We start from the raw sequence: 16,283 nt of genomic DNA on the forward strand, positions 1-16,283 counted from the left end.
TTTGACTTTCCCTGAGACAAAAGCTTTGGGGACCAATAGTTTATTGTAAGGTGACCCCAGGAAACATAATAAGGAAGTAGGGAGTGGAACCTATGTAGGTCAAACGCAATAGAAGTTATATTAATGAGGGGCTACCACTGGGAACAACTAGGACTTATCTTGGGGACTGTATTGATTAGAACATATCTTCAGGCTCCTGGCTGGCTCGATCAGTGGAGTGTGCGACTCTCGATCTCAGGGCCGAGAGTTCGAGGCCCGTGTTGGGCATAGAGATTACTTAAAAAGTAAATAAATATATAAGAACATGTCTTCAAGTTGTCCCACTGAAAGTGAAAAAATTGGTGTGTTTACCACCAAGTCTGGTCTCCCACTGGTTGCGGGGTCCTTCCTGGGGGGTGTCCATTCCCAAGCACCTCCAGCCTGCTCTGAACCCTCATTCAGGGCACGTGGGAAGGTGTTGGATGTGCGTCCGGGAATTGCCTGCTGTGACCTCCAAGTGAGGATAGGTAGACAGAGGGAATATGGTGGGTACCAACGGTGTCTAATATGGCTGAGCAGTGCAGCCCTGGGCTCCTCTAAGCCTCAGGCTTCCCACCCATACAATGAAAAGGTTGCACTCGATGTTTTCTTAGGGTCCTTTGAGTCCCGATGATGTAGGAATCTTGGCTTCTTTTGATGTCCTACAACTCAGGGTGGGAACTGATTTGAGGAAAATCAAATGTTGTTTTTAAAAAGGCAGTCCTGGGGCGCCTGGGTGGCTCAGTCCGTTAAGCGTCAGACGGGCTCAGGTCATGACCTCGCGGTTCATGAGTTCAAGCCCTGCATAGGGCTCTGTGCTGGCTCTCTGCTGTCGTCACGGAACCCGCTTCCGATCCTCTGTCCCCCTCTCTTTCTGCCCTTCTCCTGCTTGTTCTCTCGATAAATAAATAAACTTAAAAAAAAAAAAGGGTAATCCTGAATAACTAGATGGCTGTCCCTTCAACCCAGAGGTTGGTTGGGAATTGGCCAAGAGACTGTCCCCCATACCGAACTGATAAAAGTCTAACCTCAAAGTGGTCCACATTGCTAATGTAGTCAGACCCCACCCACCTCTGGCTTCCTGCCCCGTTTGCCCCCAACCTACCTCTCTGTGCTACAGCCCCAGCAGTTTTTCAGTTCCTCCAACCCTGACGTGCCAAGCACACCCCCATCGCTAAGCTTTGCACATTCAGAACTCCAGGAGGACGGTTTTGTTCCTCTCTGGATGCTCAGGGCTAGAACTGCCTGGCACATAGCAGGTGTTCAATAAATACACGTTGAATGAATGAATGTCTCTCCATCTCTTACACAAACACTCCCTTCCTCCTCCCCTCAACTCCCACCCTGCACTTCTGCCCAAAGCTTAAACTTCACTGCTTCAGAGCAGATGACACCTCAACTGGTGCAGGTCCCCTCAGATGCGTTCTTCAAGTATCCTCCCCTTCTTCCTGACCCTCGCCCCAGTTGTGATCATATGGAATCGATTGTGTCCAAATGTGCTTAGGCTTTTTCTTGCCCATAGACTCAATCTCAAACTTGCTGGGACTAGTCTGTCTTGTTTGTTGCTTGGACACTCAAAAAGCATTTGTTGAATGAAAGAAAAACCTGCCCGTCCCTACCGAAGTCCCAGGCCACACAGCAGCAGTCAGAAGCCCATGAGTTGTGACCCAGGCTGGGTCAGGGTTCTCTAGAGTTTTGTCAAGAAAGTCTGGAGGTGTCACTGAACACCCCATGCCACAGTGCCCGACTCTGTACACACTATGAACCACTTTTCATGCTTCCCTCTCAGGCCCCTTAAAGCCTCTCTCCCGCACAAGGATCACTTTGTGTCAATTAAGCTCACTAGTTTAGGACTTTTCCTGGGTCTGCTGGGGATACTTGGAAGGTCCTTCCACTGGAATCCAGATGTGTGCACAGCTGTGGGGGCACAATTCTGCTTCCTTCCCTTCACCCGAGATGACCCTTCCAGACCCAATCCCAGTAGGGAGGCAGTGGCCTGACCCTGAATAAAGGGCACCCACGCACCTGGGTCAGGATTTCTCAAAGCCGGGTGCACCTAAGTATCTCCCAAACCCTCGCTACTCAGAGAGCAGTCCTGGAGGCCGCTCCGCCCGTTGCGCTCCCGGGAGCTTGTTAGAAATGCAAAAACCTCACTGCAACAAACAAAATAGAAACAGAGGGCCTGGATACACGCGTGTCCCCAGGCCATGTGCACGAATGAGTGAGCAGGGGGTACAGCAGAGTTGGATTTAACGATCGTGCACGAAATATAATCCGAGGGCACCAAGATGCCTGCACCTGGGCATAGGCGCGGAGCTAGGTCCCGCTTTGAGCTGCGATCGATCGTGCACCGACGCGGGAGCCAGGACTCCTCCTAGAGCGCCCGGGGCACCCTCAGGCGCCCTCCGCGCCGCGACTGCCTCCTGGGTCCGGGGACCACGGCCTCCCCACTTGCCAGAGAGCACTCCTTCCCAAATCTCCCTTCGGCAGAAGGGCCCAGGTGGCGGGCGCTCTCTCGAAGCCTCGTCCCTCTCCGCAGGCCAGGCCCGCCGGCGCGGGCAAACTTTGCCCGGGCGAGTCCTTGAAGTCTATATTTAGTGCACGTCACCCCTCCCCCTGCGGTCGAGAGGCGGGCGGGCCGAGAGGGGTGTGGGGGGAGAGCCCCGCCCCCCGCAGGCGTGTGTGTCGTGTGGGTTTGGGGCCCCGCGCGGTTGCGCGCGCCCTCGGCTTTTGCGCCTTCCGCAGCCCCGGCGCCCCTCGCCCCGCCGGGCGTCGTGCGCCAGCATGGGCCAGGAAGAGGAGCTGCTGAGGATCGCCAGAAAGCTGGAGAAGATGGTGGCCAGGAAGAACACGGTGAGGCTGCAGAGTTTGGGCCACAGCCCCCGCCCCCAGGAGGCGCGGCGCGTGCGAGCCTGGTGTCCCGGGGGCGCGTGTTGGCGGCGCGCCCGGGAGGCGCGTGCGGGACTCGAGGGAGGCGCGGCTGACGCAGGGCTCAGCGCCCCTTGGGGACTGCTGGGGACCCCAGGGTGGGTGTGTGCACGGCCCAGGGCGCTGGGCAGGATCTTGCGGGACCGCAAAGACGAGGCTTGTGCATGCCCCTCTGGACAAGTGGGGTTCGGGGGCGCTGGGTAGCTTCTGCAGGGCCCGGGAAAGCGAGCGAAGAGACCAGGACCTGGAAAAGGACTTTCAGAGTCCGGGGACTCACGGCGGCGTGTGCAAAGCCAGGGGAGCGGCGGCGACAGCGGGGCGGGGGAGAAAGGGGAACGGGGGAGGGGGGATGGTTTACAAAATCCTGGATGGCCCGAGAAGGGGCAAAGAAACTTGAGCTGATGTGGGGTGCTGAGCCGCCTCTATCCCTCACCCCGGTAGCGGATCTGGAGGAGAGCAGCAAGGGACCTCCGATCCCACAACCTCACAGCTTGGGGCGCCAGGAGCGGTTCTATTTGCAACTTTCCCTTAACTTGGCCGCAGGGTGGGGCCCTGGGCAGGCGGGGGCCGAACAGGTGCTGGGCAGCCGCTGCGCCCTAGGGGGGGGAAGGGGGGACGGGCTGGAGGCCTGGGCTGTCGGGGCCGGGGGAGGGGGAGCCGGACCCAGAGGGGAATCAGGACTGAGGGCCCTACCTGCGGATACCTGGACTCTCAGGCCGACTTGAAGTTAATGTTTGATCCTCTCCCTGATCTTTGCCTCAAGCTGGAGGCCACCGGGTTGCCTGGCCAGAGCAAACTTGGCCTTGGGTCTGCGAGGGTCTGGGCACACCCAGAGAAGGAAGAGAGGAGAGGGTAGCCCATGGGACTGTCCCCCCACCTCACCCTGTACCAGGGCCCTCCCAGTCCCATCTTCCATAGCCAGGTGCTGGAACAGGACCTGCCTTTCCAGCCCATTCTAGATGTGACTCTAGGAGCTTGGGGGAAGGGATGGACCTAAGAGAAGTTTTAGAGCAGGGAAGATGGAAGAGTCCCATGGAGTGTCAGGCTACCCTGGTGTAGACAATGAGTTGGTGTCCATACAAAGGCCAGAGTTACCAGTTTCCTCATCTGTAAGGAAGATACGAGATTATCTGTCTCCTGGGCAGGAGTGCCTCTGCTGGCAGTGGTGAGGGTAGACAGATGTAAATCCTCCTGGAGGACTTGAACTAGTGCCGGGTAAGAGTTAGAGAATGACGCCTGCTTTTGCACAGCCAGGAGGGGCACAGAAACCTGCCGAGTGCTGGGAACGCCCTCACCCACACATTCCCAGCCTCCACCCGCCCCCCCGTGCCGGGATCCTCCAAAACCAGTGCAACTGAGCCTCAAGTCAGAGGGCACTTTCCCAACTGGGGGTGACGGAGCTCAGCCCGGGTCTTCTGAGCTCAATTCCACATCACAGTCCTGTCCCTTGCTGACTCCAGACTTGAGCCATGAGATTCTGGGCTCCGGGGCGGGGTGGGGGAGGCCGGGACACCTGAGGAAAGGCAGTTTTGGGGAGTAGAGCTCTGGCTGAGGAGGAAGCCACCTGCCCTGGGTTCCCTCTCGCTCCTTTTATGGCCCTATGCTCACCACTCTGCTTCCCTCTCTGGGCCTCGATTCCCTCTTCTGTGAAATGGGAAGAGGAAACTGTGTCCCTGGGGGATGGATTCCTGAGGAAGTACCCAGAGCTGTCTCCCGGAAAGAGGCAAGCCTGGCCACAGGGTCTCTGTAGCACAGAGCTCGTCTGCAGCCACGTCTGCGCCTGGGCTCTTGGCGGCATCTGGGTGGGCACAGAGCTCTGGGCCTGTGGCCCACGGAGGTGGAGACTGCTCTGGGAGCAAAAGTGGGCCCGCCCAGCAGTGGTTAGGGAGAGGAGGACACACTTCCTGTAAGAAGACGGAACCTCCACGTTGCAGCTCAGGCGTGGGGTTCACTGCCAATTACTGAAGTCCCAGCAACTTTCTCAGGGCTTTTGTCAGACGCTGTGCGTGTGCACCAACTGGAGCAGCTTCAGACATACACCAAACAGTCACAGCTACGCATACACATAATTACACGCAACAAACATAGCCACACACACGCACAGCCACACACAGCAATAGCTAGACAAGCATCTATACACACAACTGCATGTGAGTCGCGGCACTGGTACTGACATGATAGATACTGACATGATAGATACACGGACCCGCACGTTTACAGAAAGACACGCATGCGTGCACAGCACAGCTACCCCCATACTTGCAAAGTTACGGACTTAGCAAGCAGCCACAGTTTCACATCACAGGCGTCTCCCACAGAGACAAACAGACACACTGTGCTTCGAGCTGCATTTACACAGCTCCACACACGGACTAAAGATACTGCTCGCTGCATATCCCATCCCTGTACACAGACAGACACCCAAGTCAGCTCTTGCACACGGCTTCGCAAGTCCGGCTGCACTGAGGCTCCTGGCTATTCTCCAACATGACCCAGTTGTACAGCGTGACATTCAGAGGTGCACGCCCCGTGGTGAGCTGGAATCCGCTTAATGTCCATTGTTGATTTTTTCAGGAATTTTGCAAGCTGGTTGTTAAATACAGCCATTATTTTATTTTATTTTTTTAGTTGATTAGCGCTGACGCGCAGTGCCACTTTGGTTTCAGGTGTACAACATAGTGATTCATCAACTCTATGCTATGCTGTGCTTACCACAGGTGTGGCTACCTACCATCTGTCACCATACAAATGCCGTTAAAATACCATTGACTAGGGGCACCTGGTGGCTTAGGCGTCAGGCACCTTAGGCAAAGGTGATCCAACTTTGGCTCACGTCATGATCTCACTGCTCGTGAGTTTGAGCCCCACGTCGGGCTCTGTGCTGATAGCTTGGAGCCTGGAGCCTGCTTCAGATTCTGTCTCTGTCTCTGTCTCTCTCTCTCTCTCTGCCCCTCCCCTGCTCATGCTCTGTCTCTCTCTCTCTCTCAAATATAAAATAAAACATAAAAAAAATGAAAAATACCATTGACTATGTTCCCTGTGTGGAGCCATTATTTTAAAAATTAAATGATATGCTTCCAGTTAAATAAATCGTATTAAAAACAAAGGACATTTAAAAATTAAAAAAATAAAAACAAAGGTAACACACACTCCAAAGTCATCACTTCTAATTATTTTACTACATTTCACTATTTTACTACATTTCACTCTCCATGGTCTAGAGGTTCTGTTATATCAATATGGTGGAAATCCTAGTATAACGGCATGATAGGGTACATTTCTTCCCAGTGCCTCCTTTTAGTTCAGTGACAGCATATTGGTAGCTTGAAATTGACCTACAAATCAGGCGGGGTTTTTTTTTTTTTTCCTTTGAGAGCTGGGTGTTGAATGTTGACCAACATGGCACCACACCTACTCACGTTGATATTCCATAACTACACACATCTAGACAGCTTTTCGTCCATACTTACACAGGTTAGAGCTGAAAGGCCTGAGTTTGAATCCCAGCTCGATGCCTTGTAACTTTGGGCAAATTATTTAATCTCCCTGTTTCTTGGGTTGCTCATCTGTGAAAATGGGGTAATAATTCAGTAAGAATGAGAGTAGTAACAGTACCTACCTCGCAGGGCCCGTGTGAGAGTTAAAGGAACTAATGCAGGTGAGATACTTAGAGCAGTGCCCAGCACAGAGCAAGCCTTTCATTGGTGGTCCGTGCGTGCAGGGTTACACGCAGGCGTGCACATCCACAGGTCACGCCTCCAGAAACATACTGCTAACCCACGTTCCAAGGGAGGCTGAGGGCTGACAGAGGGCACCCCTTGGGATGTGGTCCTGGCAAGGAAGCCTGGCAGGGCGGGCGTTGGCTGCTGGAACCACACAGTGAGACCAGGGCAAGGGGCATACAGGACACAGTCAGCTGGTGCTCCCCAGGGAACCCATCTCAGGCCAGGGGGCGGGGCTGGCCTCTAGGAAGTGGGTGCAGGAAAGAGAAGGCTGAAATGGGGCATGGGTGGCCCAGGGCCTGACAGCCAGCAGATTTTCAGATCTGAGGCTCCTTTCCTCCCGTCACCCCCCTCCCTTCCCACCTTCCGCTCTCTGCTTTATTCATTCACTCAGGAAACACTGGGCTGTGTGCTAAACCCTGACGTTTCAAAGATTAAAACAGTCCTCCTACCCAAGAGAAATGAAATGAGAGCGTATGTCCACACAAGGACTTGTACATGAATGTTCCTGGCAGCTTTATTTGTGGTAGGCCCAACTGGAGGCTAGCCCAAGTCCCATCAACAGGTGGATGGATGGCGGAGCCTGGCTGACTCAGTCGAAGGAGTGTGCGATTCTTGATCTCAGGGCTGTGAGTTCGAGCCCCATGTTGGGTGTAGAGATCACTTAGATAAATAAACTTTAAAAAATCGTTTTAAGTTAAAACAAACAGGTGAATGGATAAGCAAATTGTGGTGCGTCTCTACAATGGAAAACAACTCAGTAATAAAAAGAACTATCGATCTACACAGCAACGTGGATAAATCTCAGTTACCCCGAGTGGAGGAAGCCAGATGAGAAGGCCCATTGCAGTACTCTTTATATGAAATTCTTTAAAATGCAAATGCTTCTAGGTGACAGGAAACAGAATCGTCGTGGCCTGGGCCTGGGTTGGGGTACAGGGAGGGTAGGTTACAAGGGGGCACAAGGAGACTGGGGGGTGATGGTCATGTTCTTATCTTGATGGTGGTGGTGGTTCCCTGGGCGTACACAAACGTCAAACGTGCGGAAGCCATGGCCCTCACTGTGCAGAAGCTCCCAGTTAGGAAGCGGGAGGATGAGGAGGTAGACACAGAAGCAGTAACAAGAAGCCACAGTGATTAATCTTAGAGGTGAGATGGGCACGCATGGCCAGTAGAAGGAACAGCAGAACGAGTGGCAGGGGTCAGGGTGAGCGGTTAGGGCTGGGCCCCGTTCAGAAGGGCGAGAGGCCAGCTGGGTGGTGGGAGGTGAAGTTAGAGAGCTGGTCTGGGGCAGAATCTTTTGCCTCTGTCTCTCTGTCTCTTTCTGTCCCTTGCCTGGCCTTCAGCCACTTGTCTCCCTATATCCTGTTGCTGGGGCAATCTCCCCCTACCTCATGCACCCCTCTTTCCCACCGACACCACACAATGTCAGAAAGGGGCCCGGCGCAGAACCTATGTCCTCCGTCCTCACCTTGTGGCCTCCCACAGGAAGGGGCCCTCGACCTTCTGAAGAAGCTGAACAGCTGTCAGATGTCCATCCAGCTACTCCAGGTGGGGCGGGGGTGGGAAGCCTCGGGGGCAGTGCCTGGGGATGGGGAAGGAAAAGACGGGGCGGGGGGAGACCTCCAAGGTGGAGTCTGGGAGGAATTTCTAAGGGGAGGACCAGGGGCAGCGGAGGTCTTGGGCTCTGAGGGTGGAGACTGAGGCATTTAGATGGGGGCAGGGCACCTTTCACGCAGAGGGGGTCCTCTGGGTCTGTGAGAAAGATCGGTTTGCTTTCCTTGAATACCCCAATTCCTCAGGCCCTGGGGCTGTGGGATCCAAGGGGCCAGTGATGCAGGGAGAAGGAAAAGTCACCCAGTTTTAGATCCTCCCCGTGTCACCCCCACAGCCCCCAAGCATTACCAGAAGCTCTTGGCCCTGAAAAAAAATCAACACAGATCCAAGCTGCAGTAGCCAGAGCTGTGTCTTAAGCTGAAGCTTGAACTCAAAGACACGAGGAGGTGGAAATGGTGAGGGGTCATCAGCAACAGCCCAAACCACCACTGCCGCAGCTTTTCACCGAAGCTGCAGTCATCCGTCAGTGCACAGGGCTGGGCCTTGGACACCGGACCTCACGGAGAGCCACAACCAGGGCTGTGACCCCAGCCACGGGTTAGGGCTGAGGCCCCGGAGAGGCTGGGGCTGGGGCTGGGGAAAGAGGGTGCGGAGCCAGGGCAGGACTCGCCAGCTAGGGCAGCCCATCCTGTGTGTCCGTGCCAAGACCAGCCCCTGACCCTCTCGCTTTGCAGACAACCAGGATTGGAGTCGCCGTTAACGGGGTCCGCAAGCACTGCTCAGACAAGGAGGTGGTGTCTTTGGCCAAAGTCCTCATCAAAAACTGGAAGCGGCTGCTGGGTGAGAGGGGACAAGTTTGACTCTGGCTGTGTTTTGCTCCCAGTCCCTGGGAGGGGACCCATGCCGGGCGTATAGCAGGCACTCTGTATGTTTGTTGAATGACTTGACAAATGACAGGTGACCTTGTAAGTGGGGAATGCCCGTGTTTGTCTACACAAATGCAACATTTGTAGACGTGTGAGTTTTTGTGTACGTGTGCCTATCTGTGTATGTATTTCTGTGTGCTCGCGCGTGGATGTATACAGCACATGTCTACATACACACGTTTGTGTGCAAACGTCTTTCTGTCTCGCTGTGTGAGCGTGGATTTGCACACAGATGGCACGTGGTATAAATGTATTCTTGCGTGTGTGCATGTGTGTCGGAGGCACGGGCGACTGTTCCTGCCCCTGCCCTTTGCTCCTCCCTCCCCCAAGTCCCGCGGGGATCTGCTGAGACAGAGGTGACTTTGAGAACAATGTCGTGCTTTCATTTCCAGACTCCCCTGGACCCCCCAAAGGAGAAAAAAGAGAGGAGAGAGACAAAGCGAAGAAAGAAAAAGGGCTTAACTGTTCTGATTGGAAGCCAGAGGCAGGCCTTTCTCCACCAAGGAAAAAACGGGAAGATCCCAAAGACAGGTATTTTTTCCTGGGATGGAGAGAAGGGGGCCGGCATGTGTCAGGTCCTCTGTCAGCATCTCTGTGTATGTAACTCGTTTGATCCTCACGCCCCCGGGAGGTGGCTGTTGTTCTCATCTCCTGCAGTGCCCCTCCGTGGGTCTTGTTTGGCTCAATCAGACAGACTCAGAAGACCCAAACGGGCCATCCCTGGCACTGGCCTCGCCTAGAGGGCTCCAGGGGCAGGAGACGCAGTGTGCCAGCAGGGTCGGCCCAGGCGTTTCTCGTCTACTAGGGAACCAACCACACAGTGTCCAGACCTAGACTCGCCTCCCCAGGTACAGGGTGATGACGCACACCACAATGTTGGGGGGTCTTTGTTAGAAGACAAAGCTGCCAGGATCCCAGCAAGGGCAATGACCAGCTCCAAGATTCACCGTACTTGGGGCAGCCCAAAAGCTATGCTTTTCTACCTATTATTTATATTTCATTCAGAGCCCTTCCTGTCTAGATGTCATTTACCAATCAGGGCTCACTTGCTAGAAACAGTGTTGCCTAGAAACACAGCTGCCGTCCCACCCTTGTCAGAGTTCCAGGGAAATGGGGCTAGGAGCTTACTTAACCATAGAGAAAGAAAGGTGTTTTGTTGGCTCTTTGTTCAACATTTCCATTTCGTGACAAGGAAGCTGAAGGTTGGGGAGCAGAGACTTCCCCAAGATCACACAGCTGTTATGTGGCTCAGTGGGAGTCCGGTCTTTGTCAGACCTCCCCAGACCTCTGCTGAGAGGAATAGTTGTTTTTCTCCACTCTGTGCCCCTTCCCCCTTGCCCACCTAGCCAGGGTCCCCCAAACTGCATGACTTTCAGATAGACCCAGATGCCTTACCCGTGACAGTAGATAAAAGCCTTCATCAATGTAGAAATAAATCCTACCTGTTCCCTATCTGACCGGACCGCTTAATTCCTTGGGTGGGGTGGGGGGGGGGGTGTCTACCTGTGTTCACCTAAGAGATGAGAAGGCAATATTAGATAATACTGAACATCTCTGGTAGTACTAGATAATTAATGGTAGGAAATATGGATAATACCATCTGTGATTTATCATCATCTTTAATGAACACACCTTTGACCCAGGCTAGCCGCTATAAGGAATCATTTTCAGGAATTAACCAGATCAGAGGCTCCTAGCTGGCTCAGTCGAAGAGCATGCAATTCTTGATCTTGGGTGGTGAGTTCAAGCCCCACACTGGGTGTAGACATTACTAAAAAAAAAAAAAAAAGAAAAGAAAAAAAAAAAGAACCAGATTAAAGCATAAACACTATATATGTGTAATATTTTTTACTGTCATTTCTGAAACATCTTTAATCTCTGAACCCCTTTTAAATGAATGTTTGTTATAATCCTATAAAACAAGTGTTTTACAGAAAACACTTTAGGGAATGATGCTATGGAAGGAAGATCTCACCCAGAGGGAGACATACCTCCTCCAGGTTACTCCCAGTTTGGGTTGTGAAAATAGCTGTGGGGCAAGATGTCCTTCCGTGCACAGAAGAATCCCACATACTGAAAAACCACCTACTATGTTCAAAAAGCCCATGGAGAGGCAGTGCTGGATAGAAAAATATTTAATGACGTGGGAAAATGTTCACTAAGTATTACGAGAATCTCTATGTATGATATAGTATATATAGTATGATCCCATTTTTATAAAAATTAAGAAAGTGAGAGGCACCTGGCTGGCTCAGTCAGAAGAGCATGTGACTCTTGATCTCGGGGTCGTGACTTTGAGCCCTACGTTGGGTGTAGAGCTTACTTAAAAAAAAAAAAGTTAAAAAAATTAAGTGAATTTTGTGTGTACGTATAGGAACAAAGACGGGAAGGATATATACTAGGATGGTAATAGTGATTATATCTGGGTGGTAGGATTGAGAGTTTTTTTTTCCTTCTTGTTAATTTCTTTCTCATTTTTTCCAATAAATACGTACTAATTTTTACAGAAGAAAAAAAAAATGAAACTTAAAAAAAATTTTTTTTAAGATTTTTTAATTTACTTTTGAAAGAGAGAGACAGAACAAGCGAGAGAGAAGCTGAGAGACAGAGACAGAGAATCCCAAGCACACTCCATGGCGCCGGGGCAGAGCCCGATGTGGACCTCGACCTCGCGAGTTGTGAGGTTAGGACCTGAGCCGAAACCAAGAGTCAGACGCTTAACCGACTGAGCCACGCAGGTACCCGAAACTATTTTTTAAAAAACAAAAATATATCAGGGTGCCTGGGTGGCTCAGTCGGCTAAGCGTCTGACTCTTGATTTTGGCTCAGGTCATGATCTCACAGTTTGTGGGTTCAAGGCCCTCGATGGGCGCTGCAGAGCCTGCTTACGATACTTTATCTCCCTCTGTCTCTGCCCCTCCCCTGCGTGTGCGCACTCTCTATCTCCTCTCCCTCTCTCAAATAAATAAGCATTAAAAAAAATTTTTTTAGGGGTGCCGGGGTGGCTCAGTCGGTTGAGCATCCGACTTCGGCTCAGGTCATGATCTCACAGTCCGTGAGTTTGAGCCCCGCGTCGGGCTCTGTGTTGACAGCTCAGAGCCTGGAGCCTGCTTTGGAATTTGTGACTCCCTCTCTCTCTGCCCCTCCCCCATTCATGCTCTGTCTCTCTCTGTCTCAAAAATAAATAAAAACTTAAAATTTTTTTAAACACAAAAACATATCTGTGATTATAATTAAGAAGAGCCTCATAGTCTACTTTGTACAATAAAATTGTAAAATCTGTATTGTTGGGTTTCTTTTCACAATGATCCCATATCGCTTTTGAGATCAAAACAAATAATAGCATTTAAAAAAGTAAACAAGTAAGAGTGATAAAAATCTGTCGTGGAAATAATGGAAAATATAGAGAAGTAAGGGAAAAATCACCCACATTCCCCCCACCTAAAGATAATCGCTTGATATTTTGGTGTATGGGGTTTTTTAAAATTTTTTTTTGTGTTTTTATTTTTGAGAGAGACAGAGAGACAGAGCAAGTGGGGGAGGGGCAGAGACACACACACACACACACACACACACACACACACACAGAATCTGAAGCAGGCTCCAGGCTCTGAGCCGTCAACGCAGAGCCTGACAGGGGGCTTGAACTCCTGAGCTGTGAGATCATGACCTGAGCCGAAGTCGGACGCTTAACCAACTAGGCCACCCAAGCACCCCTCTGGTCTTTCTAAAGTGCAATACCTGTCAGATGTTTCTGTAAACTTTTTTATGTTTGTTACTTTCCTTTTGCTCATTTTGCAATTTTGTGCCACTTGGAGAAATCCTGACATTTCACTTTTCATATGGCGTGTTCTGTTTTTGCAAAGGGGCTAGAAGTTTGGCTGGCAGGGACCCCCGGAGCCCCACGGTGCCCAGTGCGGAGTTAACGCTGACTGCATATTGCTAGGCCAACTGTATCAGCACTTCCCGTGTTCATGCTCAGGCTGGTCTGGTCACATGCGGTTCTTAGCACCTTAGCTAATGAAGGACCAGGACGGAGAGGGGTCTCATGGGATGAAATTGAACGACTAGGGGCTGGACCATTGGGAAAGGATACCAAATGGGATATGGGACTAACCTGTAGAATAGGCCATGAAAACATCTGGGTAAAGATAGCAGCCTGAGCACATGTGTTTCCTTTTGCCCCATCCCTGAATCCCACTAAAGATCATTACAGCGATTTTTTTTTTAAAGAACTACAAGGATGACAAGTATGGGAGAGGAGACATGTGGAGAGCAGAAAGCCAAGTCCTGGGCTGGACTTGGTCACTTACACCCCTCCCCCCCACCCAGTCTCTGAGACTGAGTAGTATGACCTGAAAAATAGGCATTATTTTCTCAGGTTTTTTTCTTCTTAACAATAAAATGTTTTATTTGTAATACATTCTAATTATATTCAATGTTTTAATTTAACTATTTTGTGTTATATTTATTTTATTATACAGGTTTTTACTTGCTCACTGTAGAAAGTTTTATTTTTTTTTATTTTTATTTATTTTTGGGACAGGGAGAGACAGAGCATGAACGGGGGAGGGTCAGAGAGAGAGGGAGACACAGAATCGGAAACAGGCTCCAGGCTCCGAGCCGTCAGCCCAGAGCCCGACGCGGGGCTCGAACTCACGGACCGCGAGATCGTGACCTGGCTGAAGTCGGACGCTCAACCGACTGCGCCACCCAGGCGCCCCTAGAAAGTTTTAAAAATACAAATAAGAGGGGCGCCTGGGTGGCGCGGTCGGTTGAGCGTCCGACTTCGGCTCAGGTCACGATCTCGCGGTCCGTGAGTTCGAGCCCCGCGTCGGGCTCTGGGCTGACGGCTCGGAGCCTGGAGCCTGTTTCCGATTCTGTGTCTCCCTCTCTCTCTGACCCTCCCCCGTTCATGCTCTGTCTCTCCCTGTCCCAAAAATAAATAAACGTTAAAAAAAGAAATTAAAAAAAATACAAATAAGAAAGTAAAAAATCCATCGTCTAGAGACAAGCAGATATAATTATGTATAATCATCGCGTGTTTAAATACAAATATCATTTATGTAATCATTTGTATCCTTCAAGACTTAAAAAAAATTTTTTTAATGTTGTTTTTTTTTTTTGACAGAGAGAGAGAGAGAGAGAGAGCGCGCGCGCGCGCGCGCGCATGAGCGGGGGAGGGTCAGAGAGAGGGAGACACAGAATCTGAAGCAGGCTCCAGGCTCTGAGCTGTCAGCACAGAGCCTGACGCGGGGCTCGAACTCACAAACTGTAAGATCATGATCTGAGCCGAAGTCGGACGCTCAACCGACTGAACCACCAGACTTTTTTGTATGGGTCATCACTACCCATAAAAGACTTATTACATCAATAACATGGAAGTATGCTCTGTATATTATTTTGTAACCTTTCTGCCTACATATATTTATTTCAACAGGAAGGCATGCGTACTATAAAAAGTTTAGAAACTAGGGTGGCTCAGTTGGTTGAACATCTGACTTCGGCTCAGGTCATGATCTCACGGTTTGTGAGTTCAAGCTCCGCATCAGGCTCTGTGCTGACAGCTCAGAGCCTGAACCTGCTTTGGATTCTGTGTCTCCCTCTCTCTCTGCCCCTTCCCCACTTGCTCTCTCTTTCTCTCTCAAAAATAAACATTAAAAAAAAAAAGTTTAGAAACTCAAACACAAAAGAACAGAAATAACCACCATTAACATTTTGATGTGTATCTTTCTCATCTCTTGAACCTATAAATGTACATTGGAAGGGCACTATATAGATGGTTTTGTAACCAGCATTTTCCATTTGACAACATCTTGACCACTTTCCTGGGACGTTAAGCTGTTAATGCTGGTTCACTTTTCGCTGTGAATGAAGCCGTTGCTGAGGCTGAGCGGGAAATGGGGAGGTGGTCTCCCCACCTTGTGGGGAAAATTAAGTCGGCAGGGGTCCAATTTCAACTCTATTGGTGAACTTTTTTGTTTTAGTTTCCTTAATGAGGATTCATTCTGATTATTTATTATGTAAACACTAACCACACTGGTGACGTTTAAAAGAAAAATGGAAAATATTTGTCCACAGTGTGCCTCTTCCATCAATCGAAACGGTTGTCGGACATCTTCTCTCCCGGTCCCGAGCTACTTGCACGCATTGTTTTTCCGTTCCTGTAGGGAAAGTGTACAAACCATGACCTATGACCTCCCTGTTTATTTCCCTTCCTGTTGTATCCTAAGCATTTTTCTTGTTCCTGAATACTTTTCATAACGCTCATTTGCCATAACTGCACAATGTTTCTCTAAAAAAGAAGCAATTTCGAGCATTTGCTCTCAAAATGAAGCGATGAGGAAGGGCCAGAATGGGAGGAGCCTTGGAGGTTGAGGCTCATGGCTTCCCTTCTTTCGAATTCCAGCTTCCCGGTCTGGCCTGCACCTGTCCCTCCCCGTGGGCATTCGGGGAGGAACGCCAGAGAGAAACTTCCGGGGTTCAGTGAGGGACCGGAGGGGCGTGTGAAGAAGGGTCTCTCCTCTCCCTCTCTACCTCTTCCCCCCGTGTTTAAGCAGGGGTGAAGGTCTGGAGCTGGATGGGTCTTGTCCACGGGATAATCAGACCCAGCCCCTGAAGCTGCCTCATCCACTGTCTCCCACACCACCTGGAGGACGAGGAGGAAGCTGTAAATCCATGCAGAAACATTGCACACTCTGGAAAATGAGAAATCAGACCGCCTAGGACTATGGAGCATGGAGGGCTTCTTTGTTCTTCTTCTTCTTTATGTTTACTTATTTCTTTTGAGAGAGAGAGAGACGGTGCAAGCAAGGGGAGGGGCAGAGAGAGAGAGGGAGGGAGAGAGAGAATCCCGAGCAGGCTCCATGCTGTCAGCACGGAGCCCAGTGCAGGGCTCGAACTCATAAACCATGAGATCATGACCTGAACCGAAACCAAGAGTCGGGCACTTAACCGACTGAGCCACTCAGGCACCCCAGGACTTTTTTGCTCTGGAAGCTGCTGTAGGGACATAAATGTCCTCTTCCCAGCCAGCCCCTGGACGCAGATGCTTTCCTCCCCGTTTGACAGGGGAGGGAACCTATACTCAGAGAAGACTGGGATTGCAACTCATGTCATTGCCTCCCTTTTC

At 50.9% G+C, this 16,283-nt stretch overlaps 1 protein-coding gene across 2 annotated transcripts in view; it reads left to right on the top strand.

Moving 5' to 3' along the window:
- The first annotated feature begins 2,673 nt into the window (after nucleotides 1-2,673).
- TCEA3 (transcription elongation factor A3) overlaps nucleotides 2,674-16,283 on the top strand; it is a 38,300-nt gene continuing 24,690 nt past the window's right edge. Inside the window, exons 1-4 of one of the 2 annotated variants that reach the window (XM_053898816.1) lie at nucleotides 2,674-2,871; nucleotides 8,157-8,219; nucleotides 8,960-9,065; nucleotides 9,544-9,682. In XM_053898816.1, the coding sequence (XP_053754791.1) occupies nucleotides 2,803-2,871; nucleotides 8,157-8,219; nucleotides 8,960-9,065; nucleotides 9,544-9,682 (377 nt within the window). In that variant the 5' untranslated portion in view covers nucleotides 2,674-2,802. The remainder of the gene's footprint in view (nucleotides 2,872-8,156; nucleotides 8,220-8,959; nucleotides 9,066-9,543; nucleotides 9,683-16,283) is intronic. The other variant, XM_053898817.1, reaches the window with a different exon arrangement.

Source organism: Panthera pardus, unplaced genomic scaffold (assembly GCF_024362965.1).
Source record: "Panthera pardus isolate Hobbes unplaced genomic scaffold, ASM2436296v1 HiC_scaffold_11, whole genome shotgun sequence".
Classification (NCBI taxonomy): Eukaryota; Metazoa; Chordata; class Mammalia; order Carnivora; family Felidae; genus Panthera; species Panthera pardus.